The 17,895-nt window shown below is 34.3% G+C and overlaps 1 protein-coding gene and 1 non-coding gene across 13 annotated transcripts in view; both read left to right on the top strand.

Annotated features, from left to right (window-relative positions):
* Positions 1-17,895, top strand: part of LCOR (ligand dependent nuclear receptor corepressor) — a 149,130-nt gene that overhangs the window by 97,838 nt on the left and 33,397 nt on the right. For 7 of the 12 annotated variants that reach the window (XM_041745458.1, XM_041745452.1, XM_041745450.1 and 4 more), the window contains 3 exons: positions 3,448-3,580; positions 9,058-9,345; positions 12,448-12,541. In XM_041745458.1, coding sequence (XP_041601392.1) covers positions 9,108-9,345; positions 12,448-12,541 — 332 coding nt within the window. In that variant the 5' untranslated portion in view covers positions 3,448-3,580; positions 9,058-9,107. Of the gene's footprint in view, positions 1-3,447; positions 3,581-4,255; positions 4,795-9,057; positions 9,346-12,447; positions 12,542-15,052; positions 16,058-17,895 lie in introns of those variants that run through there. The other 5 variants (XM_041745456.1, XM_041745454.1, XM_041745457.1 and 2 more) reach the window with 3 other exon arrangements.
* Positions 1,493-1,597, top strand: LOC121485898. Its single transcript, XR_005986404.1, has one exon. It is a non-coding gene; the product is annotated as a U6 spliceosomal RNA (small nuclear RNA).

Genomic DNA, 17,895 nt, shown 5'->3' with positions numbered 1-17,895 from the left:
TACTGGCTTACAGGTGGGATATGTAGATCAGGGGAATAGAATTGGGTGTCCAGAAGTAAAATTTATGGCTAGTGATTCTTGACAAAGGAAGTTGGACTCCTTCCTTACACCATACACAAAGGTTTACTTGAAATGTATCATATAACTAAAAGTAAGTTCTAAAATTTAAAACATTTAGAAGAAAACATAGGAGTAAATCTTCATGAGCTTGGGTTAGCTACTAGTTTTTTAGATATAATACCAAAAGCACAAATGACCCCCCCCCCCCCAAAAAAAAGAGATGAATTGAAATTCATTACAATTAAAAACTTTTATACTGCTAACAGAAGTAGCATCAATGAAGTGATAAGAAAGTTCACTGATGGGAGCAAATATTTGCAAATCTTAGATCTGATAATGGACTTGTATCCAGAATACATCAAGAATTCTTACAACTCATCATTAAAAAGGTAGATAGCCCAATTAAAAATTGGGCAAAGCATATGAATAGCCATTCTCCAAAGAATGTATTTAAATGACGAGTGAGATGTTCAACATCATTAGTCGTTGGGGAAATACAAATCTGAACCATGAGGCACCACTTCTTGTGTATTAGAATGGATATGATAAAAAAGATACAAGTGTTCATGAGTATGTGGAACCCTCATTGCTGTTGAGAATATAAAATGGTACACCTGCTTTGGAAGATGGTTTAGTACTTCCTCAGAATGGTAAACAATTAACACATGATCCAGAAATTCTGCTCCTAAGTATATATCCAAGAGAAATGAAAATATACATCCACACAAAAACTTGCACACGAATATTAAAGGCAGCATTATTTGTATCATAGTAGCCAAAAAGTAGAAAACCAAATGGTTATCAACTGATGATTGGATAAAATGTGCTATATCCATATAATGGAGTATTATTTGGCACTAAAAAGGAAGGAAGTACTGATGCATGCTACAACGTGGTGAACCTTGAAAACTATTCCAGGAGGAAGTAGTCTCACACACAAACACACACATGAATATTGCACAGTTCCATTTGTATGAACTATCCAGAATAAGTAAGTCAGTAGATACAAAAAGTAATAGAATGGTTGCCTAGGTTGGGGGCAAATGGGAGAATGGGGAGTGACTGGTAGTGGGTACAGTTTGCTTTTGGTGTACAGAAAGGTTTTAAAATGTATCATAGTGAGTGGTGAAACCCCCCCCCCCCAAAAAAGAATTTTATACTTTAAGTGGGTGAATTGTATGGTATGTGTATTATATCTCAATAAAACTTAAAAAACAAAACAAATAGGTACAACTATAATTAATATGAGCCAGCTGAAAGTTTTCTGTATGTTTTAGAGTCCAGATTGATAACATTGGTTAGAATTGTTTAGTTCAAGAAAAAACAGGTAGCACCTTCCTGAGTGCTGTTTTAGTTGCTATGAGTTGATTTATGATTTAGATAAGAAGTAGCCTGAATGCAACATGAAACAGGGTTGAAATATAGATATTCTGTGCTTGCTTCAGCAGCACATGTACTAAAATTGGAACAATACAGAAAAGATTAGCATGGCCCCTGCACAAGGATGACATAAATTTGTGAAGTCTTCCATATTTTTGTGATGAGCCCTGGGTGTTGTATATAAGTGTTGAATCACTAAATTCTACAGCTGAAACTAGTATTACGCTGGATATTGACCAGCAGGAATTTAAGTAAGAACTTGGAAAGAAAAAAAAGATACATGAATTTATAAACATACATGTAGAATCAAATGGGAAAAGCTGTATGCTTAACTCACTGAAACTACACTGTATACAATGCATTCTGCAACTAACATCATCTCTCACTAAGATATAAGTATTCCTAAACCTGAAAAATAGATATTTTGCTCAAAGTCTGACTGAACTGACTGAATGTAGGAGTGAACAGTACAGTTCATGCCATTTAATAATGTTGAATTTTAAAAATCAACATGACATTAAAATGAAATGGCATTAAAAGTATAATACAGTTGAGGATTTTATTGGACTCTAGTTAATACTTATTCCTAATACCCTTTAAACGTTAAGTCTGTATCAGAATTACATTATTTTTTGATTCATTTAAAAAAGATAGTTAATAATTTCTGTAGGCCACAAGAGAGAATGTTGGCGAATACAACTATAATAAAGATTTTCGTAATGATTTATCACAATATTTTCTTTATGTGGCAGACTTATGTGTAATATGGAAATTTATGGGCTGATTGTTTTAGTTTGATTATGCAAGAGAGTTCTTCCTTTAAACTATTTATTTGTAATATGTAATTGATGCTAAATGTGTCTTTGCAAAATACTATTTTGGTTGTGCTGTCAACACAGTTTGGATGATGGGGGAAATTATAAAAAGCTGGTTGCAAATATCATGGAGTATATTTGAAATCTTTAAGGAAATTGTGGACTATAACATTCCTTCAGTGTCTTTATTATTTCCTTTTCGTGGTTATCAAGTATGTCCCCATTTTCTTATTTAGAGTACTTTAAAGTTTCCCATAACATAAGGAAATGCACATGATGATACATTGCAGTGATTTGAAGTAAATTATATGCACTGGAACATAAAGAACATTTAAAACATGGACTTTGATTTTCTTTATACTTTTATTTTTTATTATCATAGTTTTCTGTTATTAGCTACCTGATTTGGAAGTAAGTGCAAAGCATTATTAACCTAGTCTGCTGCTCCTGCTGTCTGAGAACAGATTCTGGGAGTCTTTAGGATGAGTCTAGGCAGCATTTTGAAACTTTATGATCAGGACTTAAATTTCTATATTGTAAACATTTTTAACTGTACTTAGAAATATTTACCTTTAGAATATGCGATACATGGTTTTAAAGTTCTTTTTTTCTAGAACCAGTTTTAACCTATTAATTTCACAACTCTAAACATTTGAAAGCTATAGTTTATGAAATAGTATTCTAGGGACAGAATTATGAATTCAGGTAACATTCTTTTTGAGTTTTCCCTTCTTATGGCCCTTTTAAAAAATGTTCATCTTGTGTCTGGAAAAAACATCTTGAGGTAGGAGTGCAAACATGATTCTCAAATAATATTTAGGGTTTATATCTTTTTGTCTAAGTTGAATTGCCTGTGAACTATTGCTATATAGTATAATAAGAACCAATATACTTGAATGCTCAGGAATATTTTTTCTTTTGTAGTGTTAGTTTAATTAGGATCTGTCTGCAAATTTTAAACATAATTCATAAGATAAATAAAAACCGCCCAAAGTATATTTTTACATTCACTTTGCTTTTATATTTTGTGGAGATAAAATTTTATTCTGATTTGAAGTTTTAAAATATTTTAATTGTATTAAACTTATTTGTCTTATTTGTTACTAATATTTGTCTTTGATTTTGCATCTGTACTATTGATAATGAATGGGGAAGGATTTTTGTGCAAATATTTCACCAAATATTTTTACAGGGACACTTAGTCGGTCTGGATGAACCAGCTGCGGGAGCTGGGCAAGAAGCTCTGCTTAAACAAGAGCAAGCAAAAATCATTCGATTCGAGAGACAAGCAGAAGAGTTCCTCAATGCAGTCTTTTATAGAAAAGGTTGGTTCTAGTGAAGAATGGCATTTAGCATCTGCTTGTCTTATACTGATTTCCTTAATTTTGATGTCATTTTTAAAAAGTTATTTTAAAATATTTTTCTTTATTGATAATATACTTTATATTCCTTTGGTCAAGTTAAATTTGGAATAGGGTAAGACAAACCTCTCCCTCCTTTTCATTCTGAAGGTATGGTGAAATGTAACTTTTATTAAATAGTTCCTGAAAGTATTATGAACATCTGAAAATTCTAAGGTATCAGCAGTATGGTATTTTCTCAGACAAATATTCTTACATAAATAGTTGCGGTTTTAATTACAGATAACCAGAAAACCAACTGTATAAAATTTTAGAAATTCTTCCCTGAAATTCATTTGGAAAATAGATGAAGGTTATATCTTAAAATTAGATTTGCAAGCATTTTTTTCTTTGACTGTTTTTCTTTTTTTTTTTTTTTTTTTTTTTTTTTATTTATTTATGATAGTCACAGAGAGAGAAAGAGAGAGAGGCAGAGACATAGGCAGAGGGAGAAGCAGGCTCCATGCACCGGGAGCCCGATGTGGGATTCGATCCCGGGTCTCCAGGATCGCGCCCTGGGCCAAAGGCAGGCACCAAACCACTGCGCCACCCAGGGATCCCTCTTTGACTGTTTTTCAAGATTATTTTATATAATATTTCTTCACTAAAATTTCATTAAATTATTAAAATTGGAGAAAGAAATTCATTTATATAATAAAACTTACCCATATATTGGGTATTTAATAGCTCCACCGCTTATATTTTTCAATTTATCTTTCTCCTCGAAACTTGTGTAAACATGTTTTTCATTTCTTTTCTCTGCCATCAACCAAGACCTTCAGAAAGCTTCCCTCCAAGATTCATTCTAGTGAAGTCTTTACTTTTAAGAAATTCTTTCTGAATGGATTTGTATTCCATGGTTATGTCTTCCCTCTAGATCCAAGACAGAGGTTCTAAAAATGTTTCCTACAAATGCCTCATAATCCTGAATATTTCTTAATCTTCAGAAGACTCAGTGATTCTGCTTTCTTAAATATTTCTTTATATGTCTGGTTTACACCTCTCATTCTTTTAGGAATTCCCTCCTTCCCTCCAAAGTCTGAAGGGTGATTTTTGCCTGTACACTGGTTGAAAGTCTGATCAGTGCATTCTAATTGGTTGGTTACAGTTGGAGACCAGCTGATGTTCTGCTTAATGTGGTCAGTATTTTCAAAATGGAGTATGAAGTTAAGCACTATATAAAATTAAAGAGTGAAGATTATTGTTTTCAGTGGCACTTTTTTTCCTTCCATCAGATCCCGATGCAAAATTAAATCTTTTAGTACATCCTCACTTCTCTTTTAATACCCTCTAGCATCTCTGACCTAAAGCTCCCAACTAAGCTCCCATGTTCACTTCATCTTCTCCTGAAGGTACTCTGAATTCTAAAATTATGTTAGAATAATAATTGACTTTGTTAGTTTTATAAACATTTGATTGTTTTATTAAAATAATTCACATTTAAAGTATAAATGATCAGTTCTGTCAGTTTATTAAAAAAATAAAACATCTTTACAGCCCCTCTGCTATTCCTCTCCTTTAGGACGTGTACTGAGTCATGAGGTCTAATGCTGCCGCAAACCTCATGATCTAAAAAGAGAAACTCTTCTCCCTAATATACACGGAGAAATCACTTGTCATCTACTCTTTGCTTACAGGGAGTTAACAAAGTCAATCATAAGCATATTCCTAAAGAGAATTCTAGCCGCCTTCTCTGCTAATCCTGTCCCTTTGTCATGGAGGAACAACTTAAGTTCCTACTAGTTTTCTTAGTTAAACATTAAACTTTTTGGCACATGAGGGAATTTTAATCTTGAAATCAGTCTTAGGGTAGACTTCAAGAGATGAGAATCCTTTTTGAGTTTGTATATTTGTATACTAGCATATGATGTTCACAAAAAGAGCTATTGCTTTGGTATTGGAAGTTCTTTCCTCGTTTTATGTATTAATATTTGTTATTTTTAGATATATTAATCTTCATGAAAATGTCTTAGAGATTAGTGCTCTTCAGGTTATATCAGAAATGTCATGCAGAGATATGACAGGCAGTTTAGTCTGAAGGGGAATTTTTTTTTCAAATAAATAGTTTAGAAATTGGATTTAGTTCTTTGTTTCTAAGTATTACAAATTATATATGTTTTGTTATAGAGAGAGGGTGGAGGGGGGCAGAGGGAGAGAGAGATTCTTAAGCAGGCTTCATGCCCGTAAATTAGTGAGATCAAGAGCTAAAATTAAGAGTCGGGCACTTAACTGACAGAGCCACCCAGGAGCCCTGCAAATTGTGTGTTTTAAATAATTGCATATGAAAAGGTTCTATAAACTAAGTAGGAACATAGTTGCAATAAAAGTAGGCTTTGTGGTATGGACTCTATAATGAATTTCAGCTTAGGAACAGTATACCTTCTACAACTGTGTCATTATTATACTTTTTAAGCTTGACTATTCACTTGTGTTAGAAGATTTGACCCTTTTCTGAAAGTTAGATTTGCATATTTATTTTATTTTATTAAGATTTTATTTTATTTGAAAGAAAATGCGTGAGAGTGGGGAGGATGGGGAAGGGGGCACTCGGAGAGAGAAAAGGAGGAGAGAATCCCAAGCCGACTCAACGCTGAGCATGGAGCCTCACACAAGGCTCAATCCCATGACCCTGAGATCACAGCCTGAGCTGAAACCGAGTCAGATAATCAGATGATTGAGGCACCCAGGAGCCCCAGATTTGCATTTTTAAAACACCCAAGTGGCTGGTGATGTACCATTTACATGTTTTCCTGTAGTTTTAATTTTGATTGGATTTTTTGTTTTTATTTGACTCTATTGTGAATGTCCCCCAAGGCATGGTTTATAGAAGTTAAGTTTTAAGTAAGTGAAAGAATGAAATGTGTTCAGGAAACCTTTCAAAAGATGCAGAAATTTAAAAGGCACAGATGCCATTAATATATGAATGAATATGAATTGTTTTATGATTGTTCTTTATTCAAAAAAGAGGCAAGATAGACTGCAGGCATTTAAAGCTCAGAGGTAGCAATTTATAGTCTTTATCCTAAAATCTCTGGCTCTTCACAAATCCCTTTAATTATATTTAGGAATCTAATTAAACACAGAGATCTCATAAATTCATTTCACTTCCTGTTTGGAAACTTGTATCTTTATGTGTTGCTGTGGATAAGAAGATACACTGATACATTAAAACTTGAAATTATATAGTCTCTCATTTGGAGGATGGATCTTAAGTGGAAAGTTAAATGAATATTAATAAGAATATTCAGTGGGTAGAGAGACTTAAAAAAAGCAGTGTGGCTGAAATGTTTATTAAAACATTTGAGGAACTTGTCAGTGATTGTAATAATTTCTGAACCTTACCTAATTAAACACCTTAATTTTTTTAACCATCTAGCATACTCTTTATAGAGAAGAAATGTGAGGTTAGAAATACTTTTTAGTAGAACAGAAATATAACAATCGATAGAGCAAAACTTATTAAACTTCAAAGAATTAAATATTCTGACTTTAGACTATCTTCTAGTATTGAATGTTGTCTTTCAGGGAAAAAAAATATTCTTAGGGGTCCCATGAGGTGTTGATGATGATGATGATGATGATGATGATGATGTGTGTGTGTTGTGGAGATTTTAGATTTTAATTGTGTAATGACTCAGTTTTTCTCTAAATTTATAAATCAACCTAATTCCCTTCCAGCTCCAACTGTATTAAGGATAAAGTAATTTACCTTCTATAGTTAATCTTTAAAAAACCAAGGAAACTCAGGTTTCTGAGAACTGTCTTCCAAAACCTCTGAAGTATTGTGGGAAGTAAAGGTCACCGGTGAAACATTAAGATCAGGGGGAGAGTTTTTTTTTTTTTTTTTTTTTAAAGATTTATTTATTCATTCATTCAGAGAGAGCGAAGAGAGAGGCAGAGACACAGGCGGAGAGAGAAGCAGGCTCCATGCAGGGAGCCCGATGTGGGACTCGATCCCCTGTCTCCAGGACCACACCCCAGGCTGCAGGCGGCGCTAAACCGCTGCGCCACCAGGGCTGCCCAGGGGGAGAGTTTTAATCAGGGATCTATACAGATTTGAAGAGGCCACTTATATTCTTTTTTTTTTTTTTTTAAGATTTTATTTATTCATTAGAGACACACAGAGAGAGAGGCAGAGACACAAGCAGAGGGAGAAGCAGGCTCCATGCAGGGAGCCCGATGTGGGACTCGATCCCAGGACTCCAGGATCACGCTCCAGGCTGAAGGCAGGCACTAGACCACTGAGCCACCCGGGTGTCCCGAGGCCACTTATTCTTTAGATACATTAAGCTCATTTGTCTAAAGAAAAACAACTATTTGAAGATGATTAATTGATTTAACTGACCCATTTATTAGTCAACTAATATGAATGAATACTTTATACCAAGCAAGATTAGGTGCTGAGTGTACAGAGGTAAACGAACATAATCTTTGCTCTTGAGAAACTTAGTCTCCCAGAGAGTATGGTAACAGTAGAGATGTGATGATATAGTTATACCAAACATTTTCCCCATTTGACCTTCAAGATCCCTTCCAGTGCTGAAAGTTCTATGAGTTAATGAATTCATATGTTTTAAAATTAACAATGATTCAAAATTGATAAGTGTTCATTACTTCCCTAGCTGTTTAATGATTGGTAGAGTGTATTTAAAGAACTCATGGAAAATACATGGACTTAAGCTTTTGATTTTTGGCATTTAAACTCCTAGCCTAGGGGTTCTAAAATTGTGCCTTGTCCAGTTCCATCTAGAAACTTAATAGAAATGATAGTCCTTGAACTCACCCTAAAACTGCTGAATGAGTGACTCTGGGTTTGGGACACAGCAATCTGTTTTTACAAGCCCTCAAAGTAATTCTAATGAGCCTGAAAATGGGAGGCTATTGCCTCAGTCTATCATGGATCTTATATTAAATATCTTTTATAATTTTGATATGCTTTCAGCCTTTAACAGAAGGTAAATTAAGCACTCATGAACTAAGTAATCCATCCTTCAACAATTTAGGAAGAGATAAATGAGGAAAGGTCTAGGAGAAACCAGATATGATCTATAAGTGGTAAACAGAGGAGTAATTATTTCATAAAAGAAGGGTTTTATGTATTCTGTATCAGGTAAGTGATTCTTGCCCATAAGATATACTATTTGTTATCCCTTTATTTAATTCCATAATATTGAGGGGGGTGGTATTTATAAATGATTTCATGAAAAAAATTTTTTTTTAAACTTCAACTCAGGCTTAGAGATTAAAAATGTAATTCTGAGATGGAATACTACTTTTAGGATATTGCATTGTAAGGAAAAAAATAAAATGAAATTTTATGTTTGCTTGAAAGCTGTCTTTTTTTTTTTTTTTTTTTTTAGTACATTGTCCCAATTTAAAAGTAAATAAATCTTTGTTTACAGACAGTCCCCGGGTCTCCGACCCCAATATTCCCCTAGTGGCCCGTGAGATCATGCAGCGAATGATCCAACAATTTGCTGCTGAATATACCTCAAAAAATAGCTCTACTCAGGACCCCAGCCAGCCCAATAGCACAAAGAACCAAAGCCTGCCGAAAGCATCTCCAGTCACCACCTCTCCCACGGCTGCAACTACTCAGAACCCTGTGCTCAGCAAACTTCTCATGGCTGACCAAGACTCACCTCTGGACCTTACTGTCAGAAAGTCTCAGTCAGAACCTAGCGAACAAGGTATGGTTTGATGTTAAGGTCTCCTCTGTCCAATCAGAATAATTTGGAGAAAAAAAATTATTGGCAAATAGGGCACCAGTAACAATAATAGGATAAAGACTAATGTGATTCTTAAATTATTCCTGACTCTGCAGTGATAGAGAAGTACAGATGAAATGGCTACCTTATGTATCAATAGTTCATAGTCACCATTAGATTAATTTACCACCCAGGAAAGTTAGGTGGTTACAGTTGTTACTGATCTTTAAGTTACTTGATATTTATATAAGTATTTTATACTTTACAAAGCTTTGCTATATTCATTGTTTTTAAAACCCCTTTGAAAAAGCTTTCCCCCTATCCATCAGTGTTCCAGGATTAGCACCTGAGAAATAAAAATGTCTTGTTAGATAGAAGTTATACTCTACAAATGAAATTATAAGTCAAGAAAGAATTTGTATTGTTTGTATCTTTAAAAAGAAACTCCTAGGATTAGATATAATGAGGAAGACATTAGACCATTGGTGGTTCAGTATATTCAGTATTTTATTAATACACAAACACATCCACACATGTATGTGCTGTATTATAAACTAACCTTAGAATAGCTTCAAAAGGTAATTTTAATTTGTTGGTGAGGATCCTAATTAAGGGAAAATGTTAGGAGGTTGTTAGTTATGCTTAGCACATATTTCTTGAATTTATGAAGAGTTGACTCAGATTAAATATTTTTGTTGCTTTGTGATCTCATTTTACCTTTAATTTCACAAAGATGAAGTGAGCATTCAATCCTGCCATTGTTTGACCCAATACAGATTGTAAATTGGAGATGTTTATTCTACTGAGAGTTCCTTGTCATAGAGAGCTCATAAGAGGAGCAGAAAGCTGTGAGATGTGTAGATTTATTGGTGAGAAATACATGTTCATTTTGCAAAAAGTTAAATTCGTAAAAGAACCTCTTTCAAAGGACTTTCTTTTGCTTATTTTAACTAATTTAAGAGGGATTTACAGTTAGACTGGCTTTTAGTTTATTAAAAATGTAGTTTTGAATAGTAATTCTTGCTTTTTTTCCTGTTTCTGGTAATGAATAGTCTCAATCTCAGAATTCTGAGAGGTTTCCTAACATATGCTCACATTGATCAGTGTACTTTTACTTTTGGTTACCCAAAACAAAATTGTGCTTTTCTGTGCTTTTTCTTTTTATTGAGGATTATCTCTACCAAAGATTGGTATCTTTCCTTAATCTCTTTGCTCTAAATACTGTATTAAAAACTTCAGGTTTACAGTAGGAGAATGACAGCATAGAGGTTGTTTTTTAAAGTATTAATAATGGAGATTAGCATATAAAGATACCGCGTAGTCTAATCTGACTTCTAGTTGGTGCTGTGCTTAAGAAATATGTTGTACTGATGGTATGTTTTTGTTAAGAGAACTTTGAGCTAAATGATGGGATTATAGTGTATAGGCTTTAAGTGAAACAATTTTTAAAATGATATTTCCCAAATGAATTTTCAGGTATTTTCAGTGAATCACTGTATATTTAGTATATTTAAGTAGACTTAAAATATATTGCCTGTTTGATTAGACAGACTTGGAATCTTTAAATAATAGTGTCTCTGGTTGGAAATATTTTAAGCAGTGTATTTGCTTGTTAGATATCTAATTGGGTTAAGGTGTCTAATAGGACACTTGGTTCTATATGATTACAGTTATATTTTTAGAAATATTAGTGACTCAAGGACAGCACTTATTCTGCATGAGTGTGGGATTTTCATTTATAAACTCAATCACATATTTATTTCTAACAGCCTGAAACCAGGAGTGACAATGTCTTCAGAGAAAAGTCTACAAGTCCTATGTAGGTTCTAGATTGGGGATAACTAGATAGAAAAATCCTGTCTGTTGACCAACTGAAAACCAGAGGCATTGCATATCAGCTTGCTCTGTTAAGTTTGAACAGAATGACAGCTTTAAAAATTGTCCAGATGATCAGTTTGCATTTCTAGATATGTCTATGAGGGGAAAAAAGTCTTTGTGGGAAAAGAAGGTCTTCTAATTTTATGTTCTAATAGAACAAATTTGTTATTTGGTCCAGCTTCAGTAAAAAAAATAAATAAATAAATAAAAATAAATAAATAAATAAAATGGCTAAACGTCTAGGCTGTCTTCAGTATCAAGACTGTTTCATTCTTCTTTCTTTCCTTAAACTTTGCTGACCAGTTTGTAATAGCTTATTAATTTTTAAAAATATTTATTTATTCATAAGAGACACAGAGATAGAGAGAGAGGCAGAGACACAGGCAGAGGGAGGAGCAGGCTCCCTATGGGGAGCCCGATGCAGGACTCGATCCTGGGACTGCAGGATCACGCCCTGAGCTGAAGGCAGACACTCAACCGCTGAGCCATCCAGGAGTCCCTATAATAGCTTAATTGAAAAACCCTGCCTTTATAGATACCATGAAGGGAATTTTGAAACTTTGCAGATTTATTTCTAAAAGACTGAATCCAAATACACAGTTTTTTGCAGATGTGTCTGAGGAGTACTTAGGACATATGAAATTTATAAATAGCATCTGATTCATCTTACAGACTATCTTTTATATACATGTAATTTAACCATATAAACATATTTAAAAATGATTTGTTATATAAATTTCCTAAATCCAACTTTTGTGTACTTTGAATGTTTCAGGTAGACTTAGCTCTTGAGGAATTTGGTTTTAAATTTGTATGATGTGGCATTAAAAACTCACATGCTTTGATAAAGATAAATTTGGAAAATGGAGTCTGTAGTTCTATTGCAAAACTTCATACTGTGTAAACTGCAACTTCTAATATCTCACTATATCCTAACATCTTCAGTGATATGCCATACCTTTTCTTTTGCCCTATTAATAAAATACTTAACTCTTGGAGATAATAGCTATAACAAGCTTTGGTTAAGTGTATATCACTTTAGGAAGGAAAATAATCCTGATTCTATTAACAAATTGACTTCATAACTCATATATGGCTGGTGAATCTGCTTGGTTGATTAGGCCTATATTGCTTTGTCATTTTTAGTCTATTCAGTTCACATTTGTTCCTAGTTTTTAATATTTTCAGGTGTTTGTGTCTCTACAGACGGTGTACTTGATCTCTCCACTAAGAAAAGTCCATGTGCTGGCAGCACTTCCCTGAGCCATTCTCCAGGTTGCTCCAGTACTCAAGGGAACGGGTAAGGGAAAATATTTGTAGCCTTCCACAGTTTTATAGGGGACAGTTCATCAAAGATTGGTGCAGTCTCCTTTATATGTTTTAAAAATTAAGTCTTCAGAGTAACTGTCTTATAAGTGGGCCTTTAGTAAATTACTTAGTCCACCACTCCAGTAAAAGCACAATCTGTGAACTCCAGAATTGACTAGTGTAGATAAGTTTTGCCAGTTTAGTACATACAGTGAATGAATGAAAATACGGCAAGAATGTCTTTGGACTTTTTGTTGTTGAGTGTTTGGGAGTGGGAAACCCAACCTAAATAATTCCAGAGTTCAGATGTAAAAGCAGTATTATGTGTGATGAAGTTGTTGAATGAAAGTTGGGCTCCAGTACTTAACTTGGTATTTCTAATGGAGTGTGCTGGTATGTGGGGGCTGTTCATTTTTTTCTTGTTTGTTTTTGGTTTTGTTTCATTTGTTGATTTGAACTGCAGTTTTAACTCTGTGTGGCAGTTCAGAAAATGTAATTGTATGTATTTTTTGTTTTTTAAGTGGTTAAGACTGTAGATGTTGGGATAACCATCTTATGCTACCAAGACATTATTACATGCTCAGCTTTGATAACTCTTAGCAGATTAAGTGAATTTTCTGACCACCTAATTTTATAGTGTTAAGAATTGTCTTAATTCTCTCTTTACATGTACATAGAAACAATTTAGAAAAGTCAGGTATCAATAAAGACATTTAAATACCGTATTTGGGAAGAATTTCCATAAAATTGTGTTGTAACCAAAAATCAGCTTCATATATGAAAAGTAACTTTGGCAAGTTAAATTAGTTAATATGTAGGTTTATTTAACTTTTAGAATACCAACAGAAGGAAGTTGTTTAGATGTTAAAGGAATAAGTACATACTAAATAGACTAACCTTTTTCAACTTTTAGTTTCCTTCAGATTGAAAGATTCCTTTACTGACTTCTAAAATGCTGCCTTTATTTTCTCTAAAATTCCATCATTTTCCTTTTTCTCTCCTTTATTCAGTCTAAAAGTAACATTGATTTAATGCAGTTTGCATAATTTACTAATCTTTTTCCTTAAGCCCCTTTTCACTATAGTTTATATTAGATACAAGTTACTGTGGTCCCAAGTCATTGGGTCCCATTTATATATCAGAAAACTTGAATTGTGTAATTTAAGGACACATGTAGGAGAAGCCTAAGTGTGGTTTGCATAAATGAGTCCCTTGCTTACAATTTCCTTTAAACTTGGCCACCAAGTCCATGTATGATATGGTTGAAGTTGCTGTGTTTATCCCTTTGAATGGAAAGAAAGTGTTTTTTATGTGGTATCATTTTCTGGACGACAAAAGCACCGACAAGCCTGCCCATCTTTTAGTTGAATATTATTCGTTATATTTATTATGTTTTTTACTGATAACAGCACAGAGTAGACTTTTGGAGAACATAGTTGGTTTATCATTATTTCTTCAGAGTTTCATTTTGTGCCTACTAAATGTAATTATTCCCCTGGCATGCTTTCCCAGTTGCCAGTTTTATCTTTGATAATCTTTATTGTGAAAATGGAAACCTTACGAATTAGCTTTGTGTTAGTAGTTGACTTTTTAAACATTATTTGAAAGCTATCCACTTAAAATTTCAAAATTGACGTTTGATACTTTAAGAAGAGACACTTCTAACTAAAGAACTACTACAAATTGTTTATATACCTTTGACAGTATTTTGAGTAGAATTTAAGAAACAAAGTTTGGGGAAAATAAAGGGCAGTTTCTTTAAAGATTGAATTATTTCAAATGGAAAATTAGTGGTACTCATGTGTCTGCAGCTAATAGTTTTTAAAATGAAGAAGTGGTAAGTTATAATGCAATGGGTGTTTTGGTTTGGGTTCCCACCCTTGGGGCTGGTAGCCATCTTTTTTTCCCAAGCAAAATAAGAAATGTTATTTGAACTTGTTTGGTTTTTGATAATGAACATCAGCTTGTTTGTGGGATAAATGAGCAATTATATATGGGTTCCACCACTGTAAATGGTTCCAGTTTTATAGCTGGTTGTCATGAATGTTGAATATGTTGCATTAAAATAAATAATTTGGCTTACTCTTTTATTACTGTACTTGTTTAGTGGTAACGTCACATTGGTAACACAATTCTGTGTAGATCTATGGAGACTTGATGATTACTTTGTAATTAATAATTTAAGGTGCTATTTTCAGACAGTTGCGCGAAACTTTTTCTCCGAAAATTTGTGAACCCAACCAGAGACCAGCTGACAGGTTTAATTTTTCTTTGCCCAAAAAGCTACTGTTTTTTTTTTCTTTTTTCCTTTTTCTTTTTTTGTGAACAAGTTTTAAAACTAACTGCCGAGACCATTTTTTTTTTTTAATTTTAGAGAAAAATAAATAAATAACACAAAGTGATGTTACCCAAGCAAGGCCTTCTAATAAAGGAGTGGTCCCCTCACCCATCCCTCCCTACCTGTGCAAGTCCTGCTCACATCAGTTTCCTTCCATCCAATTAGGCGACCTGGGAGACCCAGCCAGTACCGCCCAGACGGACTTCGGAGTGGTGATGGGGTACCTCCAAGAAGCTTACAGGATGGAACCAGGGAAGGTTTTGGACACTCCACATCACTCAAAGTTCCATTGGCTCGATCCCTGCAGATTAGTGAAGAGCTACTGAGCAGAAACCAATTGTCCACAGCTGCCAGCCTTGGGCCATCTGGATTACAGAATCATGGACAACACTTAATATTATCCAGGGAAGCCTCTTGGGCAAAACCACATTATGAGTTCAACCTCAGCCGTATGAAGTTCAGGGGAAATGGTGCACTCAGCAACATCAGTGACCTTCCTTTTCTTGCAGAAAACTCTGCCTTTCCAAAAATGGCACTTCAAGCAAAACAAGATGGAAAAAAGGATGGGAGCCATGCATCTCCTGTAGATTTAAAGATACCACAAGTTCGAGGAATGGATCTTTCTTGGGAGTCTCGCACTGGTGATCAGTACAGCTATAGCTCTTTGGTAATGGGTTCACAAACGGAGAGCGCGCTTAGTAAAAAGTTAAGGGCTATTCTTCCAAAACAAAATAGAAAAAGCATGTTAGATGCTGGACCCGATTCTTGGGGCTCAGATGCTGAGCAGTCTACCTCTGGACAGCCATATCCCACATCGGATCAAGAAGGAGACCCTGGCTCCAAGCAGCCTCGGAAGAAAAGAGGGCGTTACAGACAGTACAACAGTGAGATACTGGAGGAAGCAATCTCAGTGGTTATGAGTGGAAAAATGAGTGTTTCCAAAGCTCAGAGTATTTATGGGATTCCCCACAGTACACTGGAGTACAAAGTAAAGGAGAGGCTGGGCACTTTGAAAAACCCTCCAAAGAAAAAGATGAAATTAATGAGGTCGGAGGGGCCAGATGTTTCTGTAAAGATTGAATTAGATCCCCAGGGAGAGGCAGCACAAAGTGCAAATGAATCAAAAAATGAGTAGGAATACTGTAGAGTGCCAATTACTGTACAAACTGGGTGAGCACTACTGCATTGTTCAGCTATCATTGCTTGCACCTGACTTCATTTACTGTGACACTTGTTTCTTTGCAGATTTTGCATTGACTTGTGTGTACAGAGGTGAAAGGTGCATTCTGAATGTTGCATATTTTAAAATTTTCATGTGCAGTATGGCTCGGGATATTGTTTGGCCTTTTTGCATGTTTCTCTACAAAAGAGAATTGAGTTACCTCACAGAGAACAGATACATGGAAGTGGACTCCTTGCCTGTAGAGCCTGCATGCTTTTCTTTTTCTTTCTTTCTTTCTTTCTTTCTTTCTTTCTTTCTTTCTTTCTTTCTTTCTTTCTTTTCTTTCTTTTCTTTCTTTTCTTTCTTTTCTTTCTTTTCTTTCTTTCTTTCTTTCTTTCTTTCTTTTCTTTTCTTTTCTTTTCTTTTCTTTTCTTTCTTTCTTTTTTTTTCCTCTTAAGTTATATTTGCCTTTATTTAAAAAAAAAAAAAGATAAAAAAGCCCCCTTTTAGAAACCACCTCTGTCAAACTGGGAGCTTTATCATTACAAATTAGAAAGCCATCTTATAAAATCATTCATGTTTCTCTTCTGCATTTCAACTAATTGAAAGATTAAAGAAAAATATCCTAAGAACAATGAACCTTCGAATTTTAGAAATTTGGTTATTCAGTGTAATTATTTAGGTCAATTTACATTTTATGATTTTGTTCTCACTATTAAATTTACTTAACAAATCAGCAATCTGTTTAGTGCTCACCCAGAGGGAAAGGAGGTGGAAAATGTGCACACACTACCTTCAGAAATGCTTCGGTTAATTCCTTTGTAACACTACCTTTGCTGTAATTTTCTTTGGGATTTTCTAAGGGTAGAATTTGGTCTCACCAACAAGTGAGGATATAGCCTTATCTCATGGAGGACGAGCTCCGTTCTTACTCAGGAGCAGTCAGGGTACATTACATAAAACAATAGAGGATGCCTCATTTTAACAGTTTCTTTGTATTCTTAAAACCTTTTACAGATTGATCATGTGCTAACTAACAACTGGATGTCATTGCAGCAACTAGTTTAATATATTCAAAATCTGTTTATTGGGGAAAGGGAGAAGTGAGGAAAGTGTGTTTAAGTAATTACAATACTGCAAAAGTGGTATCTAGATTTTACAGCCTCAGTAGTCTGCCCAAATATCCACATGAATGAAGGATCCATGTTTGTGGTGAGGAAAAAAAAAAAAAAAACCCAAGGCAACCTAATATGATTTAGGTTGCATTTGACATCTAATGATAATCCAATTAGCAATCAAGCTCAGAATTTCTTTTTTAACTAATCCAGGTACTAGTACAAGGGGAGAGGGGTTGTATTTTAGTTTTTATTTAATTTGTTGCTTTCAGTTCTTCTTCTTCTTCTTCTCCTTCTCCTTCTCCTTCTCCTTCTCCTTTTTTTGGCATCCTGCATTCTATCCCCTTTTTAACTTTTCCTGATATTTCGCTGATTTTCATGGTTGTTTAGCACACAATTCAGGACTTTTCAGATCATGTTTATATAAGCACTCCTTGAAGAGCATCTAAGCTTTTTTTTGAGATGGGCTTTTCAAATTATAGTAGTGAAATTCATAGTATTTATTTCCTACAATTTTTGCAAGAATAACTGATAAATAAAGCCCATAAAATTTAATTTTGACTTTTGACCAAATTAAAGTTACTCTCGGTGTAAAAACAAAATCCATGCCACACACACCCATCTAATCTAATCTGCTGAGAAAGGTGGTCAGGCCCTTCTAAATGCTTAACCAAAAATAAGCAAAAAGTCATTGGAATTTTTGTATAAAATAAAGTAAAACTTGGAGCATT

This window comes from Vulpes lagopus, chromosome 2 (genome assembly GCF_018345385.1).
Source record: "Vulpes lagopus strain Blue_001 chromosome 2, ASM1834538v1, whole genome shotgun sequence".
Taxonomy (NCBI): Eukaryota; Metazoa; Chordata; class Mammalia; order Carnivora; family Canidae; genus Vulpes; species Vulpes lagopus.
The sequence above is the reverse complement of the archived record's forward strand: the minus strand, read 5'-3'. Positions and strand labels throughout refer to the sequence as shown.